This window comes from Chaetomium globosum, genomic scaffold, assembly GCF_000143365.1.
Source record: "Chaetomium globosum CBS 148.51 scaffold_3 genomic scaffold, whole genome shotgun sequence".
Lineage (NCBI taxonomy): Eukaryota > Fungi > Ascomycota > Sordariomycetes > Sordariales > Chaetomiaceae > Chaetomium > Chaetomium globosum.
Window position 1 is genome coordinate 1,121,234 of NT_165978.1, and position 14,191 is coordinate 1,135,424.

Consider the following 14,191-nt stretch of genomic DNA (forward strand, 5'->3'; position numbering starts at 1 on the left):
GAGGTGTTGATGTGTCGCTGCAAGGCCACGAGCCACCCCGCCGAGTTGCAACTCCCCTGCGCACCAAATCATAAACTCCTCGCCACCCATGTCTGTCTCATAATACCCTCCTTACTTGGGTTTTCTCTCCCCGCCCATACTTGTCTCGTCGATTTGCTTTGTAGAACATGCTGAAGCATCACTGACCCGATTCAAATTCTAGCTGCTTCCTGAGATCAGTATGTATGTGCGTAATACTAACTCACTTCGGGCTCTTCTATGGAGTGGCACCAGGCCTAGGCATTCCCGCCCCGTGCCAGAGGCGTGATTGCATGGACAGAGGACAGAACCTAAACCTACCTACCTATGTATGTCCCCGCTGCATCGAGATTCGAGAATACGTCAGCCAGGTTTCCCATGAACACCGATATCCTATATAATCCGCCGCCCCTAGATGCTGCTGTGTGCGAGGGCAAAAACACCATTTGCTCACACAAACTGCCCTCCCCAATCCCTAATCCAGCACTGTCGTTCACAGTTTCACTTCTGCTTCCGGCTGCGACAGACAAGGTTTAGTCTTGGCCGCCATTTTTGGTCTTGGCTCTTGGGCGTGGACCCACTTAACCGCCCAGCAGGCAGGCTTGGCGATTGCAGCCCACATCCTCGCGCCAGGTCCCGTCGTTCTCTTCCCCATTCCGCTTCCATCGTTTCCCTCCCACTTCACGCCGCCCAGGTACCCGCAAACTCGCACCCCAAGCTTTGCTTCACCTTGTCCCTTTTTCTTTACAACCACCATCCGCCCTCCGTGGTGTGCTCTCACACCTCGTCTTAATTACCTACTTTTCTCAACCCGCCTTTCCGCCGAGTCACCTTTTGGTTTTATGCTTTTCGGTTGCCAGTGCGACCCCCGTCACCCATCATCCACCGACTGGTTCGCTGCCACACTCCGGAACCCGACCGACCGACTTTCTTCTTTTCTATACCCGCCTCAACCCCTTGCTTTCCCAGAGATTTCGCCGTCGAAACAGATGCGATCGCTGCGCAGACGACTCCTCAGCCCCTTCGTTTCGGACCTTCACCTGTGAACGATTCAATCGAGCCATCTCCCGCAACGGGTTATTGTACTTCGCTCGCGAGCCCTTGACTGGCCTGACCCAGTTGGTCACTCGGCCCGCCTCGAGGCGCCGCGGTTGTGCTGAGTTGCAGCTCCACGCTGCCATACGCTTTATCACCACGATTCCGCGGCCATGGCCGGCAATATACCGCAGATGGCCATGAACGGTCAAATGATGATGTTGCAACAGCAGGCGCAGCAACAACAAGCCCAGCAACAGCACCAGCAACAACAACAGCAACAGCATCAACAGCAACAACAACCACAGACGCAAAACAAACAATTTCAGACTCTAATCTACAACAACCTGATGCAGAGCATGGGGCTCGCGGCTGCCAATTCGTGGCAATCTCAAGTTAACATCGGGGATCGTTTCGCGAAAACTAGTAACCTGTACGGGCCATCCCCCTTCCCCCCCTATTTCAAGTCGAACCCCGCTCCGATTGCTGTTGTGTTTGACCTCGGCTTGTGGCACTCATGATGAAGCCTTGGAGACCCGCTAATAGTTCTTAGGGTGTCCAATTCCATCTTAGCCTTTCCTAACAACGAGTGGCAGAAGATCTGCATGACGGCAATGGATTTCGAGAAGAAGTTGTACTTACAGTCGCCGGACAAGGTGCGCGCTTCTCCATTATGTTCAAACCAGGAGCAATTCGATCTGACACGGACGTAGCAATCGTACGAGCACGCTATGGCAGCGAGGATAGGGGAGATGGTCAAACGGCGACAGGGACACGCACCAGATCTTCAAAACCACGTGAACAGCGATGCTGTGAGGCAAGCTCAATTGCAGGCTGCGCAACAACAGCGGCAACAACAACAGCAGCAGCAACAGCAGATGATGATGAACCAGATGGCGGCAAGAGGCTTGGGCCAACCCCAGCATGGATTCCAGCCGATGCAGAACCCGATGCAGGTCCCTGTGATGCTCCCAGCAGCCTCAGCCGTTAGGCATAGGAATGCCGACCGCAGGCATCCTCCAGACCCGGCCGGATCAACGCCAATACCAGTTGCAACAGATGGCACCAGGCGCGGCAACCGAACCTATTCCAAGTCGATCCCCTTGCGCAATTAAACCAGGCGGACAAAATGAAGGTCAATAACGTAGCTGCGAAGATGATGAGCGCAGCCGACGAGACGCAAAAAAACCATATCCGACAGATCCTACAACAGAGGATGACGGCGAATCAATTGCAAGAATACGCTACCCAAGGCAAAGACCCTGTTTTTACCTTCTACCAGAATAGCGCCCTTACACAACTGCGCGCCTCCGCTCAGAGAAATTTACTGCAACAGCAACAGCAGCAGCAGCAACAACAACAACACCCGCAGCAACAACAGCGGCCAGGGATGCCGACCAACGCGATGCCTCCGTCAACGCACCAGGGCCAGATGAACCCCGCCCTCATGAATTTGGGCCGACAGTCGGTAATGCCTGATGGCCAAACCTTCGCCCCAAACATGGACGATATCCGCAACGAGCACCAGATGGGCGTACGTGCGCAGCTAGCCGGGCAAACGGTGGTTCCCGCCAGTACCGCTGCGGGCCGCGGCGTCACGCAGGGTGCAATGGCTGGCATGCCCACGGCGGGCAACCAGCAGGGGCCGAATCAGACACCGCGAGTGCCGCAAGGGCAACCGTTCGGCATGCAGCCGAATGTGGACCCTACGGCTGCCCAAGTCCAGGGTCCGATGGGAGTGCGGGTGGTCGGCGGCCGGCCTATGCCTGGCCAAGCAGGGGCAATGCCGACGCCAAACCACCCCCGCCCAGGCTTCCCAAAGTCCGGCGATGAATACGCTCACCGCGCCCATGAGACAGCAGCCTTTGAATATGGGCCAAGGCAACGTGCAACACGCCGTTAACCAGGGAAACCAGCCCATGGCGGCCACTCTCAACCCGCAGTTCAACCATCAGAACAACCCGCGGCCGGTATCGCTGCAAGGAAACATGAACGACCCGGCTATGGCTGTTGGGATGGGGCCAAACCTCAACACCAACGACGCCATGAGGAACTTTTATGCCAAATTGCAGCAAGACCGCGCGGCCAACAACGGCTTCCAAGGCCCCAAGCCGGGCTTATTGTCCGGCATTCCAGGGGCCTCCCAACCTAATGCGATGGGCGGCCCGAACCAGGCCGCCGTTCTCGACCCGAACCAGAAAGGCAACGGCGCGATGCAGTCGATGGGTCAGCCCGCAGCGATGCAACAACATAAGCAACTACCTGCAAACGGGGACCAGCAATTTTTCGCCTACGCTCAATCCCCGCAGGGCCGAGCAGCAATGAACAACATGGATGTGCCTCCTCAGATCCTGGCACAATTTCGCACCATGGTACCGGCCGAGACGCGGCGATGGGCCCAACTTCGACAGTTCCTTCATGCCAACCCCAACGTCGCCCCCCAACCACTGATAACTCGGCTGAATCAGCTACAAATAAGCCAGTTTAAGCAGACATGGGATAGGAGACCGCAGGCGGCGCCGACAGGAACTCCACAGGGCTCGAATGGCCCTGTTCTTCAGCAACGCAGCTCCCAGCCGCAGGCATTGCCTCCGGGATTTTCATACCCGCCTAACATTTCGCAGGTGTCTCGTCAGACATCGAAAGCGCACGGAGGAACCCCCAGTTTCAAAATATGTCAGATGAGGCTGTGGCGGATTTTGTTAGAAAATTCAAGCGGGATCTCATGGCTAGGAGAGCTTGGGACCAGTACAACCAAGCTCAGCAACGGGGCAACATGAGCCTCCCTGGCGGGCCCCAGAAACCAGGCATCCCGGTGTCTCAATCTCCAGCGAGCCAACAGGGTGGCGTCACCGCGCCGCCGAAGCCGAGCCCACTGATGGGAGTCCAGCACCAGGCTGCCCAGCCGAAGCCTGTGACCACTCCGGCAGCGGACGCGCCGCCCGCTGCTGCGAAAGCTGCACGACCGCCGCCCCCGAACCCGTCACCTTCAACGGCAGGGAAGAATTTGAAGCGGCCACATCAGGATGACGTGGAAGACGTGTCGGGCCAGTCGAGCGGTGCTGCACAGCGACCCGCTCCCCAACCGGACGCTCGGCCTGTTCCCTCGGGCTCAAAGCCGACGTTGGAGCAACTTATGAAGCTTCCGCCAGAGCAACTTGCAAGAATAAACCCGGAGCAGTTGGCAAAGCTCACGCCAGAGCAACAAAGAGCGATTGCGATGCGGATTCGTCAAGTGCCGCCGGCGCCGCCTGAGACTGTTGCCCGCTTGAAAAACCTTGCTCTCGAGGGCCACCGGCTGGCGCTCGATGAACTAGGGCTTCAGGAAGCGCAACAGCAAGGCGCTGGGATAGCAATGTCACCAGCAGCACTCAATGAGACTCGCGCCAAGATTGTCCAGGCCTCTGAGAAGCTCAAACAGATCCGAGTCGGGATCGCAAGGTGGTACCATCAAACCAAAGACGACTCACGGGCTAGAATGTACTTTAAGATTGTACGTGCTTCTCTTAACCCCCCCAGGTGGCTACCGGGCTTGATAGTTTTGCTAACAGCTACTCTAGCGCTCCAAGGTGGCCAAACAGTTCGCCGACACGGATCGCATGTCCCAGCTATCGGATTCGTTAACCATAACTAAGGAGGAGTTGGATCCGTATATCTCCATGATGGACAGCATGCTGCAGGATATGGAGGTGTTTAAGAGATCGGCGGCCCAAGAAGCAGCGGGCGGCGGCGCCCAAGCGGCAACCCAAGTCCCGCCGCAGCCGTCGCCCTTGAGCGCTGCGAACTTGGAGAAACAGACCCAGGCTCTCAAGCAGGCGCAGAACCGGACGGCCGGCAAGACGGCGCAGGCTCCAGCGGCACCAACGACGTCGCAGCCGCCGTTCCAATTTGGCGCCCAGAAGTCGCCTGCGGGCGCTGGAAACCCAGAATACTATGGCGAGCAGCGTGTTACGCGGAACGACTTGGTCATGCCTGCCCGCAAGAAGGCTAAGACGGCAGCGGCCCATGCCTCACCGCCGGTGGTCCAGCAACACACGCCCAGCTCAGCATCGCCCCAGGTTAACGTTCCGTCCCCCGTGGCTGTTAGGAAGCCGGAGCCGCCCAAACTGACTTGTCCGGAGCCTGACTGCGAGATGAATTCGGTGGGGTTTTCGACCGAGGAAGCGCGCAATATGCATCTCCAGGAGGAACATATCAGGCCATATGAGAATCCGCAAGCCTTTGTGCGGGAGCACATGGCTGCCGCCTTCGGACTGGATCCCCAGGGCAACCCCAAGGTGGTGCCGAAATCGAGCGGCCCGGGTGTCTCGGCTGTCTCGACCCCGGCGGCGGCGCCGATGAGCCTCAACCCCTCGAAGCAGGGTCAAAAGCCGGGAGCACCACCGATGTCCCGAGGCGGATCCATGCAGCGACAGGGCAGCGCCGCAGGGGCCAAGGCGGGCGAAACCGTCGGCACTCCTGGCAGGAACGCGACGGCCAAACAAGGGGCTGGAACCCCCCAGATACCAGCCGACGACCCGTGGACGAACTCGACGGTTGACCCACAACACCTCTTCGCGGGCCTTGGCCCCCAGTTGGATACGGTCAATGGGACGTTCGTGACAGACTTTAGCATGTATCGATCGCTCACGCCCAACGACACGCCCTCGAGCAAGTACAGCGGGCCGTCGGAAGAGAATAGCGACATTACCGAAGGCGCGATGATCAACATCGACCTGCACCTGCAGTCGCTCGACAACGAGATTGTCTACGGTGTGGACCACTTCGGCATGGATAACTGGGCCTCGCCCGACATGAACCTATATACAAACGAGTCGATGATGTTTCCGATGGAGGACATGCAAACCGACTTTTCGAAGCCGTTCCGAGTCAACCAGGACCTGTATGCGACCGACATGAATTAAGCGATGGGACTAGAAGGGATGTATGGGAGATGAGAAAGAGAAGGTGGCTCGCCGACGAAGGAGCTGGAGGGAGGCGCATTCGCGGTTGGAACAATGCATTGGGATGGAGCGGGGGGTTAATCAATGGAAAAGGAGGGTTGGCGTTACTCATTGATTTCATCGACTATCCTTGGGTGTGGCCGCCCCGGGCATTAGGGCAGGCCTGTATTTTTGTCATGTTTTTTTTCTGGGTTGTTTTATGTCTCGTTTATTTTTTACTCGGGGTTTCCAATGTCTTGGGGTTGGCTCCGGACTGGGTCACTCGTGGACTCTGGAGGAGTTTCTGGTCTGGCTTAGGGCATATCTTTCGGGGACACAAGCAGGCAGAGCAGAGTGGTGATACCCATTCATGTACATTGTCAACGACGGTGTTTTGGGGACGGTTTGTGCATGGCTACTGCGTTTGATGTTTTTATTCCATCCATATAGGGGGGAGGGGAGGGTTCGATCAGTCAGTCGGGTACCTTATTTGGGGATCAATGGCAACGCAGGGCGGCAATTTGCCCCCATTCCATGATAAATCGAGAAGACGGGTGTATCTACAGATTATCGTCTTTAAAAGTTAATGAGATGAACCCCTCCAATTTACACGCAAATCGCGTTTCCTGGTCCCAGCCCCCCGCGCTCGAAAGCAGCTGGGGCCCCTGAAGCGCGGCGCGTTGACCCCTGTATCTTAGCGTGCCAGAGATCTCCATCAGACCAGGACCCTGGCCGGCCACGCCCGCTAACTGAGATCTCGGGTGGGTCTAACCCTTGAATGTCGGCCACAACTCGAGGGTTGGCCGTTGCAAACGCGTCCAAGGCCTATTTACAAATGACCGTATTGGGGGTGTGGGCTCCACCAGAAGGTACCTTATTTCAGATGGCGAACCTGCCGCGCTCCAGGGTTGTGGATTCTTTTTTCGTGTCCCACCACTTCCAGGGCCTTGTCGACGCGTTGAATAACCGCGGGACGGGGACGGGGACTGTCTTTAACACTTCTTCTGCGACACATGCACGCATTCTCTCTCTTTCTCCCTCACTCTCATTCCAGGGTTTCTTGACCAGTTAACTAGTTAATCATTGGTGGTCGTGCGTCTGACCGTCTGCTTGCATATACCCCTACTATTACTACACTACCTTACGTAGAGTACAACCGCGAACAAATTCCTGGAGATACCTACAGGAGACGGAGCCTCCAAATCACCAACCAAATATGAACGCAGCATCACCCGTCAAGCGTCGCGCCCTCGGGGCACTTGACCCCAACGCGTGCTCGCCCAGCAAGGCGGCGAGGAGGCACGACGGCAAGCTGTTCTCGTCGTCGACACAGCAGCAGCAAAGGAGCCCGATCAAGGCAAAGTCGGTCACACCGCGGCAAGCCTTCCCCGCGGTGACGGTGTCGGGTACCCCAGAGAAGGAGATGGGCACCGAGTCCAGGAAACGTCGCTCTCCTACCCCCACTTTTACTAGTACTCCCCCGTTGGAGTCGGTAGCGCGGGATAGTGAGCCGGCTGCGAAGAGGGCCTGTCTTGAGGATGCGAGAGAGGATGCACTGGGCGGTCGACCAGAGGTACGCATTTGCTCAGTGATTGAGTTGCATGTCTCACCGTTCTGGCACTAACACATCTTGTACAGTCCCCGCCTTCCTCATCATGGACCACCAGAACCTCTGGCACGGTCCGACAGCGCTCCGCTTCTCCGGCCACGCCCTCAGTGTTTGACAACTCGGCAATAGACAACTCACAGGTTACCATCCTTACCGAACCGGATGCCACAGCACCTGCACCGGTCCCCGCTGTGGCACCGTGGCCGGCCCCGCGGACTATGCGGAGGTTAACCCGCGAGCAGGCGAGAGAGGTATGGTTGCCCCGCACCCATGTCTGGTCTCTCCATTGCATCGAAGCATCATGGCACTAACAAGGACCCTCTCCAACAGAAAGCAGAGATCATCCGCCTCCGCCTCGGTCTAGCAAGCTACAAAGTCCGCACCGGCCAGACAGACGTGCCGCTAGACAGGTTAGAAGCCCAACACGCCACGGCCTCATTCTCGTCCACATCCCTTCCCAGCCCGAGCCAGGACCAGAGCCAAACCCAAAGCCAGAACCAAGGCCGCAGCCGCAGCTCAACATCCACGTCCACGTCCACGTCCACGTCCACGTCCACGTCCACGTCCACGTCCACGTCCACGTCCACGTCCTTCACACTTCCAGCGAATGCCTCGTTCACATCCACCACCAGTACCCCGGGTAAGGGGGGTAGCAGGCGGCCCCTGCCCGGCGCACCGCTCCGGCGGGCAAGCAGCAGCGTCAGCGTGAGCTTCGACAGTGACGTTGTACGCGAAGCCCCGCCGTCAAGGTGCGTGCTGCTCGAAGAGGCGCGGCTGGCGATTGCCCGGGACGAGCGGCGACAACAACAACAACCCCAGCACTACAACCACCAGCACCACAACCGCCACCACAACCAGCAACACCCACACCAACCCCAACTCCCCCGCTACAACAACAACAACAACAACCACACTCACACCCACACCCACCAACGCCGCCAATCCGAAGGCCTCGGCACACGGCACGACGCAAGGGGGTACATGCACGGCAGCACCGAACACAGCGCCATACCGCCGCGGCCGCAGACCGCCGTTGGTGTGACGGGCTCGGGCTCGGGCTCGTCGTCGTCAATGTCGTTTGAGAGGCGGGTGAGCCTTGTTGGTGATGCCACCAGGGGCAATGTCAGGGATAGGAATGCCAGGGAAGGGGGTGAGGGTGGGGATGAGGATGAGGAAGGGAGGGGTGGGGCGGCCAGTGGATTGCTCAGCCTGGCGAGGAGCTAGAAGCTTCGGACTAGGGATTGGGCGGTTAGGGCGAGGGGAGAGGGGGAGGGGCGGGGGTTGGGAGGGGACTGAGATGTGAGATGTGGGATAATTGGGTGGATGAGATACCTGGGTGGATGGGGGTTGAGGCCACCTAGTGAGGGTCTGATCTGCCTACCTAGGTGGGGATGGGAGAGGTATCCAAGCCACACTTTATGTTGGAGGAGGACGGCTCTGAGTTTGCTTAGTGGGCATCGGTGCTACACTGTACTGGATGCCGTGGGTATGGTTGGGGTGGGCTGCTCTGGGACAGTTTGCGCTGGGAGGTTGTGTGTTTACGGTCATTGATGGCGTTGGAGGTCTGCGGACGGCACACCGCTTGTGGGTTTTGTTACGTATGTTTGTCTGTTTGTCTGTCTATATAGAGATCTAATCTTACTAGACTTTTGCAAGACATGTTCCCCTGGTTTCATCAGCCAGTCTCTCGCCCAAATACCTAGTCATGGCCACCCACCTTTCTAGTTATTCTAGTTATCTCTCGGATATGTAGCGGATATTTGAGCCAGCCTTCTCGTTGTGGCTGTCCATGGCGCACAGATAGTCCGTTGGCCTGGCGAATGCGGTTCGGCGTATCTGTAGAACGTAGATCCCCCCTCCGAATCCGCGGTGGCCACACTTCTTTATACTAGCGTCGCTCCCGTCTTCACTTCAAAATGATACGGCCATTTTCTCTACAATATCTTTAGATGCTGCACATTATTTCCGTGAACCAAACTATGGACGTTCCGTCCAACTTATACCCCTTTCCGTGGCTAAGTGATTGGTATATTTTCAAGTAAGGGGCCACACGGTCTCCTTCTCGTCGTCTCGTCCTGAGAGACTTGCTTGCCTTGAGGTCAAATCACGGCATGAGAACACTCGACTTTTTGTCATGAGCTGTGACACTAAAAAGGTGTCACTAGGCAGGCTTTAAGGAGCTATACAGACCACATATGGATAAGCACGCCTTTTTGGTTTGGTTTCGTCTCAGATTTTACACCGGCTAGCATAAATCACGCAGCCTCGCTCGCTAGCTAATAAGTACGGAATACGGAATACACCCTCCCACCCCAGCAACTCACTCACTCACCTCCCCCAAAAATCCACATGCACCCTCAACCCCCTATCCACCATCGCCTCCCTCACCGCCCTAACCTCCACCTCCCCCAACACCTCCCTCAACACCGGCGCCCTCAACCCCTCCAAATAAACCTCCTTCACCCCAGGACACGCCCCAACCGCCCGATAAAACACCCCCTTCACCACCCCCCTCAACTCCCTCTCCCCACAACAAAACCGCACGTACCGCACCCACAACTCCGCACACCCCCCACCACCACCACCCAAACCTCCCTCCCCCACTCCCAACGCGGCCTCAAACTCCGCCCGCACAGCATGCACCGTCCCCGCGCCCGCCCGCGCCGCGTGGTGCAGGGCGAAGCGGCGGGTGCCGAGGCGGGCGTGGGGCGGCGTGAGGGAGAGGGTGTGCAGGGTGGTGCGCACGGGGTCGGTGATGCGGAGCGGGGGCTGGCACCAGGCGGAGAGGGCGAGGAAGAGGGTGTTGTGCGGGAAGAGGTGGGTGGAGTGTTGGAGGTGGGTGAGCAGGGTGTGCGGGTGGTGCGGGCTGTGGTTGTGGGGGTGGGGGGTGAGTGTGTGTGTTTGATTCCTAGGTAATGTAATGGGATTGGTTGGGGGTGGGAGGGGGGGTAGGGGGGACATACCCGTGGGTGGCGTGGTGGTAGAGGAGGCGGGCGGTGGTTTGGAGGAGGCGTTCGTGGTGGAGAGATTTTGGAGGTCTGGGCTTCAAGCTCGGGGGAGAAGTTCTGGATGGCGGAGAGACTGCCCTTCAGGTTCCCTGGGGCCTGGTATGCAGGCTCACCGCGGGCTTCGGAAGTTAGGTATTCGAGGAGCATCAGGCTTTCGGCATATTGCGTTGTGTTTTTTAGCTGCTGAGAGGAGAGTGAGTAGTCCGGGGGGCGGGAGAAATGGCTCCGGGTCTTGAGAAGCAGGAGGGGGGCCGGGATGGAGCCCGGGAACCCCTTTTCCACCGAGGAGATTAGACGGGTAAGAGCCAGGCTATTTTGGCGGGACCCGAGGGGAATCCAGGCCCAGGTATTCCATAGAAGTGGGTTGTCAGCGGCAGAGGGCGGTAACCATGTTAGTATCCGGCTAGGGGTATGGGGGGGGGGGGTGGGTTGGCTCACCAGTCCAGTGGCCGATGATAGGACTTTATGAGAAACTTCGGCGTTGCCGTTCGCCGACTCGACCAGAGCATAGGCATTGTACAGCTTAATATTGGAGCTGTACTGTTTCAAAAGCCCCTTTGCGACTTTTCTCGCTTTCGTTGGCTCATTCAGCCACTCCATCGCTAAGTAATACTCTGCTAGCGCCTCCACACCGCAATCTTTAACCAAGCGTTCCAGTGTAGAGAGTACCCATGAGATATCCACTTGTCTATCCCCCGGCTGATGGGTATCTGACCACTTGTTAAGATACCGGGACCACGGATCTCTCGAGAAGAGGACGTCGGGTGATATCACCATGCTGCCTCCTTCCTGTTTAAACTCGGGCGTCCGCCTCGAAAGATCTTGCGTCGCCCCAGTGTCTTTTCTGCTCAAGCCGAGATCGAGACCTTGACCCCTGCTTGAAACAAACGGGTCATCTAGCATAGTCGTAAACTCCCCTCCTGACAGCCCTGCCGGCGGAAGTCCACAGAAGACGAGAAATGCGTCGGCTAATAGGGGCTTCACTCGCGAGAGCAGCGCCGACGGAATCCAGATCAGCAGATCCTTGATATCCGAAAACATGATAACCCTAAATGGGTCATCATCCATCCCCTCGTCAAGCGTCCTCGCAGGCATGCGTGCCTTTCCTGCCGCCTGCTGTTCCGCAGCAGCCCAAGCCTCAAAGGGGTCTGTCATCCTGGGCACCTCGCTGGGCCCATCCGCCCTCGGCTCAGGCGGATCAGCCATGTCCTCGCCCGTCTCAACGAAGTGCCTCCAGCCTCTGGCGCCCTCCTCCCCTATCCGCGCCACCTCGCTCTCCCAGAACCCAGCAAACGACGCCATCGCCACTTCAGCAGTCGCAAAATCACCCCGCGGCCGACAGAACACCATCTCCAACATCGCCTGCCATGCCGCAACCGCCAGCTCCACAAACCCAGCATCATGGAAGAACCGCGTCAGCCGCAAAAACACGTACACCGCCTGCCCACACAGCTGTTCCTCTCCTCCCTCCCCACCTCTCCCATAGTCGGCAAGCCTCCCCCCCAACCCCGCCAACCTCCCCACAATCTCCTCCCTCACCCTCTCCACCCCAAACCCCGCCGCCCTGCCCATCTCAAAGTCCAACCGCGCCCTCCACAACCCAAACCCAACCCCACCTTTCTCCTCAGCAACAAGCTCCTCCCACTTCCTCGCGAGCGCCTCCTCCCCCCACACCCGCCCCGCCTCGCGCATCATGCCCAGCACCAGCCGCTCACGCTCACGCTCCGCCGGGCCTGCGGTAGCAGCGTGCGGTAGGGCTTCCTGGTACAGGGCTAGTTTCAGTTCGGCGAGGGCGCGCATCTCTTCGGGGGTGCGCGCGGTGATGGTGGTGGGTGGTGGGGGTGTGTTGGGTTTGGAGGGTGAAGAGGATGTCTTGGAGGGCGATGAGCTCGAGCCAGGCGGGGATGTCGGTCGGGGTGGTTTTGACGTGGCGGGAGAGGTGAGCGGCGCGGGTGAGCGGGGTGGGTTGGGATTGGGTTGGTTTGGGAGAGGGGGAGCACGGGTGGGAGCGGGAGTGGGAGTGGGGGTTGAGGTCGGACTCGGAGTCGGAGGAGTCGAGGTCGGAGTCGAGGTGGACGTTGGCGCGCGCCTCGCCGTGGATGGAGCGGTAATCGGGTAATGGCTGGTCGCTCGGGTCGTCGTCGGTGCGTTTTCGCTTGCGGGACGGGCCGAGAGGGATGAAGTCTTCGGGTGTTGTTGGGACGTTGGCCTCGGAGATTTGGATGCGTTTGGAACGGGCGCGGAAGGCTGCTGCTACGAGTGCCTTGTCGCGAAAGGCGGAGCCGCTGCTGCTGCCTTCGCCGGGCCCTCTGATGCTGAACTGTTCTTGGGCGCCGTCGCGGTGGATGGTGAGGAATCCCGGTGAGCCTATGACTTTGCCTGCGCCGAAGCGGTAATAGACTGGAATCTGAGAGCGGTCGTTGGTCCCGAACTGAACGATGAGCAGGTCACCACGCTTGTCGATGACGAAGAGATCGTCGTTCAGGGTGGAAAGGCCTTCGCGTTCGGTTTTATTTCGACTTGACATCGCCCTGGGGCTGCCTGGCCGTGGGGGTAGCTGTTCATGGTGGTCACGGTGGTGCTCCCCATCGCCGTTCCTTCTTCTCCTTTTCTCCCTCTCACGTTCCTGACGCCCATCCTTCTCCCCGACCCTTTCTCTCTCCCTTTCTCTCTCCATTTCTCTCTCCCTTTCTCTCTCCCTCTCCCTCTCCCCACCCCGAGTTCCTTCCCTATCCCGAGCTCGAATCCTCTCCCGATCCTGGTCCCAGTCCCGATACCGATCCCCATGCCTATCCCGTTTCCTTTCCCGTTCCCGTTCCCTCACATGGCTGGAATGGCGTTGTTCCCCATGACGGTCACCATCACGACCACGATCACGTTCATGATGGCGGCGGTCACTCCTATCCTTTTCGGCTCCACTGAGGCCGTCTTTGTGGGCCCTCCTCTCTTTTGACGCAGGCCGTGTCTCGGGCGCGGACTCGGGCGCGGACTCGGGAGTAAGATTCGGTTTGAAGGATCCGAATTTCGGCACAGCTCGTCGCTTCCCTTTTTCCTTTTCTTCCTCCTCCCTCTTTTCCTTCTCTTTCTCCATTGTTGCTGTCAAGATGACGGAAATCCTCAATCCTTAAATCCCTAAAATTTCCATGTTTGATTTAGATCCTTTTATTGACGATGCCGTGTGTTTTTCAGACTCCTGCGACCCGGATTTCGTGTTTTACGTCTTTCCTTCCCGTTGCTGATGGTCCCAAATTCACCAAGTTCTTAAATTGTCGATGTTCAAGGTTGGCTGGCAATGGACTTTGGTAACTGCCAAGCAGCGGCCCGTTGATTGACCTCGAGAGCCCGACTTGACCGAGTCGGTCTGTTACCCACAGAATTGCGGGTCCCAGGCCATTGTAACTGCAACGCGCCACTTCCGGGTTCCCCAGTTCCTGGATCCTTTGTCTGGGCGTGGCTGCAGCGCCTAAAAAAAGTCCGACCAATGCACCCCGAAAGACGGGAGAGCTGTTGGGTTGCTCTCAGTGCTATGACATAACCGCACAGTAAGGGATCCCTGTGCATCCCGCGCGTGTCATGCAGTTCACCATTCGCTTGCTTTG

At 58.1% G+C, this 14,191-nt stretch overlaps 3 protein-coding genes across 3 annotated transcripts; 2 read left to right on the forward strand and 1 right to left on the reverse strand.

Moving 5' to 3' along the window:
* Nucleotides 1-1,226: 1,226 nt before the first annotated feature.
* Nucleotides 1,227-5,957, forward strand: CHGG_05650 (uncharacterized protein; the record flags this gene model as incomplete). Its single annotated transcript, XM_001221744.1, has 7 exons — nt 1,227-1,479; nt 1,600-1,709; nt 1,767-2,009; nt 2,255-2,800; nt 2,865-3,679; nt 3,760-4,546; nt 4,614-5,957. 7 exons carry the CDS (start codon nt 1,227-1,229, stop codon nt 5,955-5,957), a joined length of 4,098 nt encoding a protein of 1,365 aa, XP_001221745.1.
* A 1,234-nt stretch (nt 5,958-7,191) lies between these two features.
* On the forward strand, nt 7,192-8,808 carry CHGG_05651 (uncharacterized protein; the record flags this gene model as incomplete). The annotated part of the gene is made up of 3 exons (XM_001221745.1): nt 7,192-7,548; nt 7,614-7,835; nt 7,915-8,808. 3 exons carry the CDS (start codon nt 7,192-7,194, stop codon nt 8,806-8,808), a joined length of 1,473 nt encoding a protein of 490 aa, XP_001221746.1.
* A 1,104-nt stretch (nt 8,809-9,912) lies between these two features.
* CHGG_05652 (uncharacterized protein) lies at nt 9,913-13,683 on the reverse strand (the record flags this gene model as incomplete). The annotated part of the gene is made up of 5 exons (XM_001221746.1): nt 9,913-10,353; nt 10,548-10,775; nt 11,031-12,464; nt 12,520-13,149; nt 13,417-13,683. 5 exons carry the CDS (start codon nt 13,681-13,683, stop codon nt 9,913-9,915), a joined length of 3,000 nt encoding a protein of 999 aa, XP_001221747.1.
* Nucleotides 13,684-14,191: the final 508 nt, after the last annotated feature.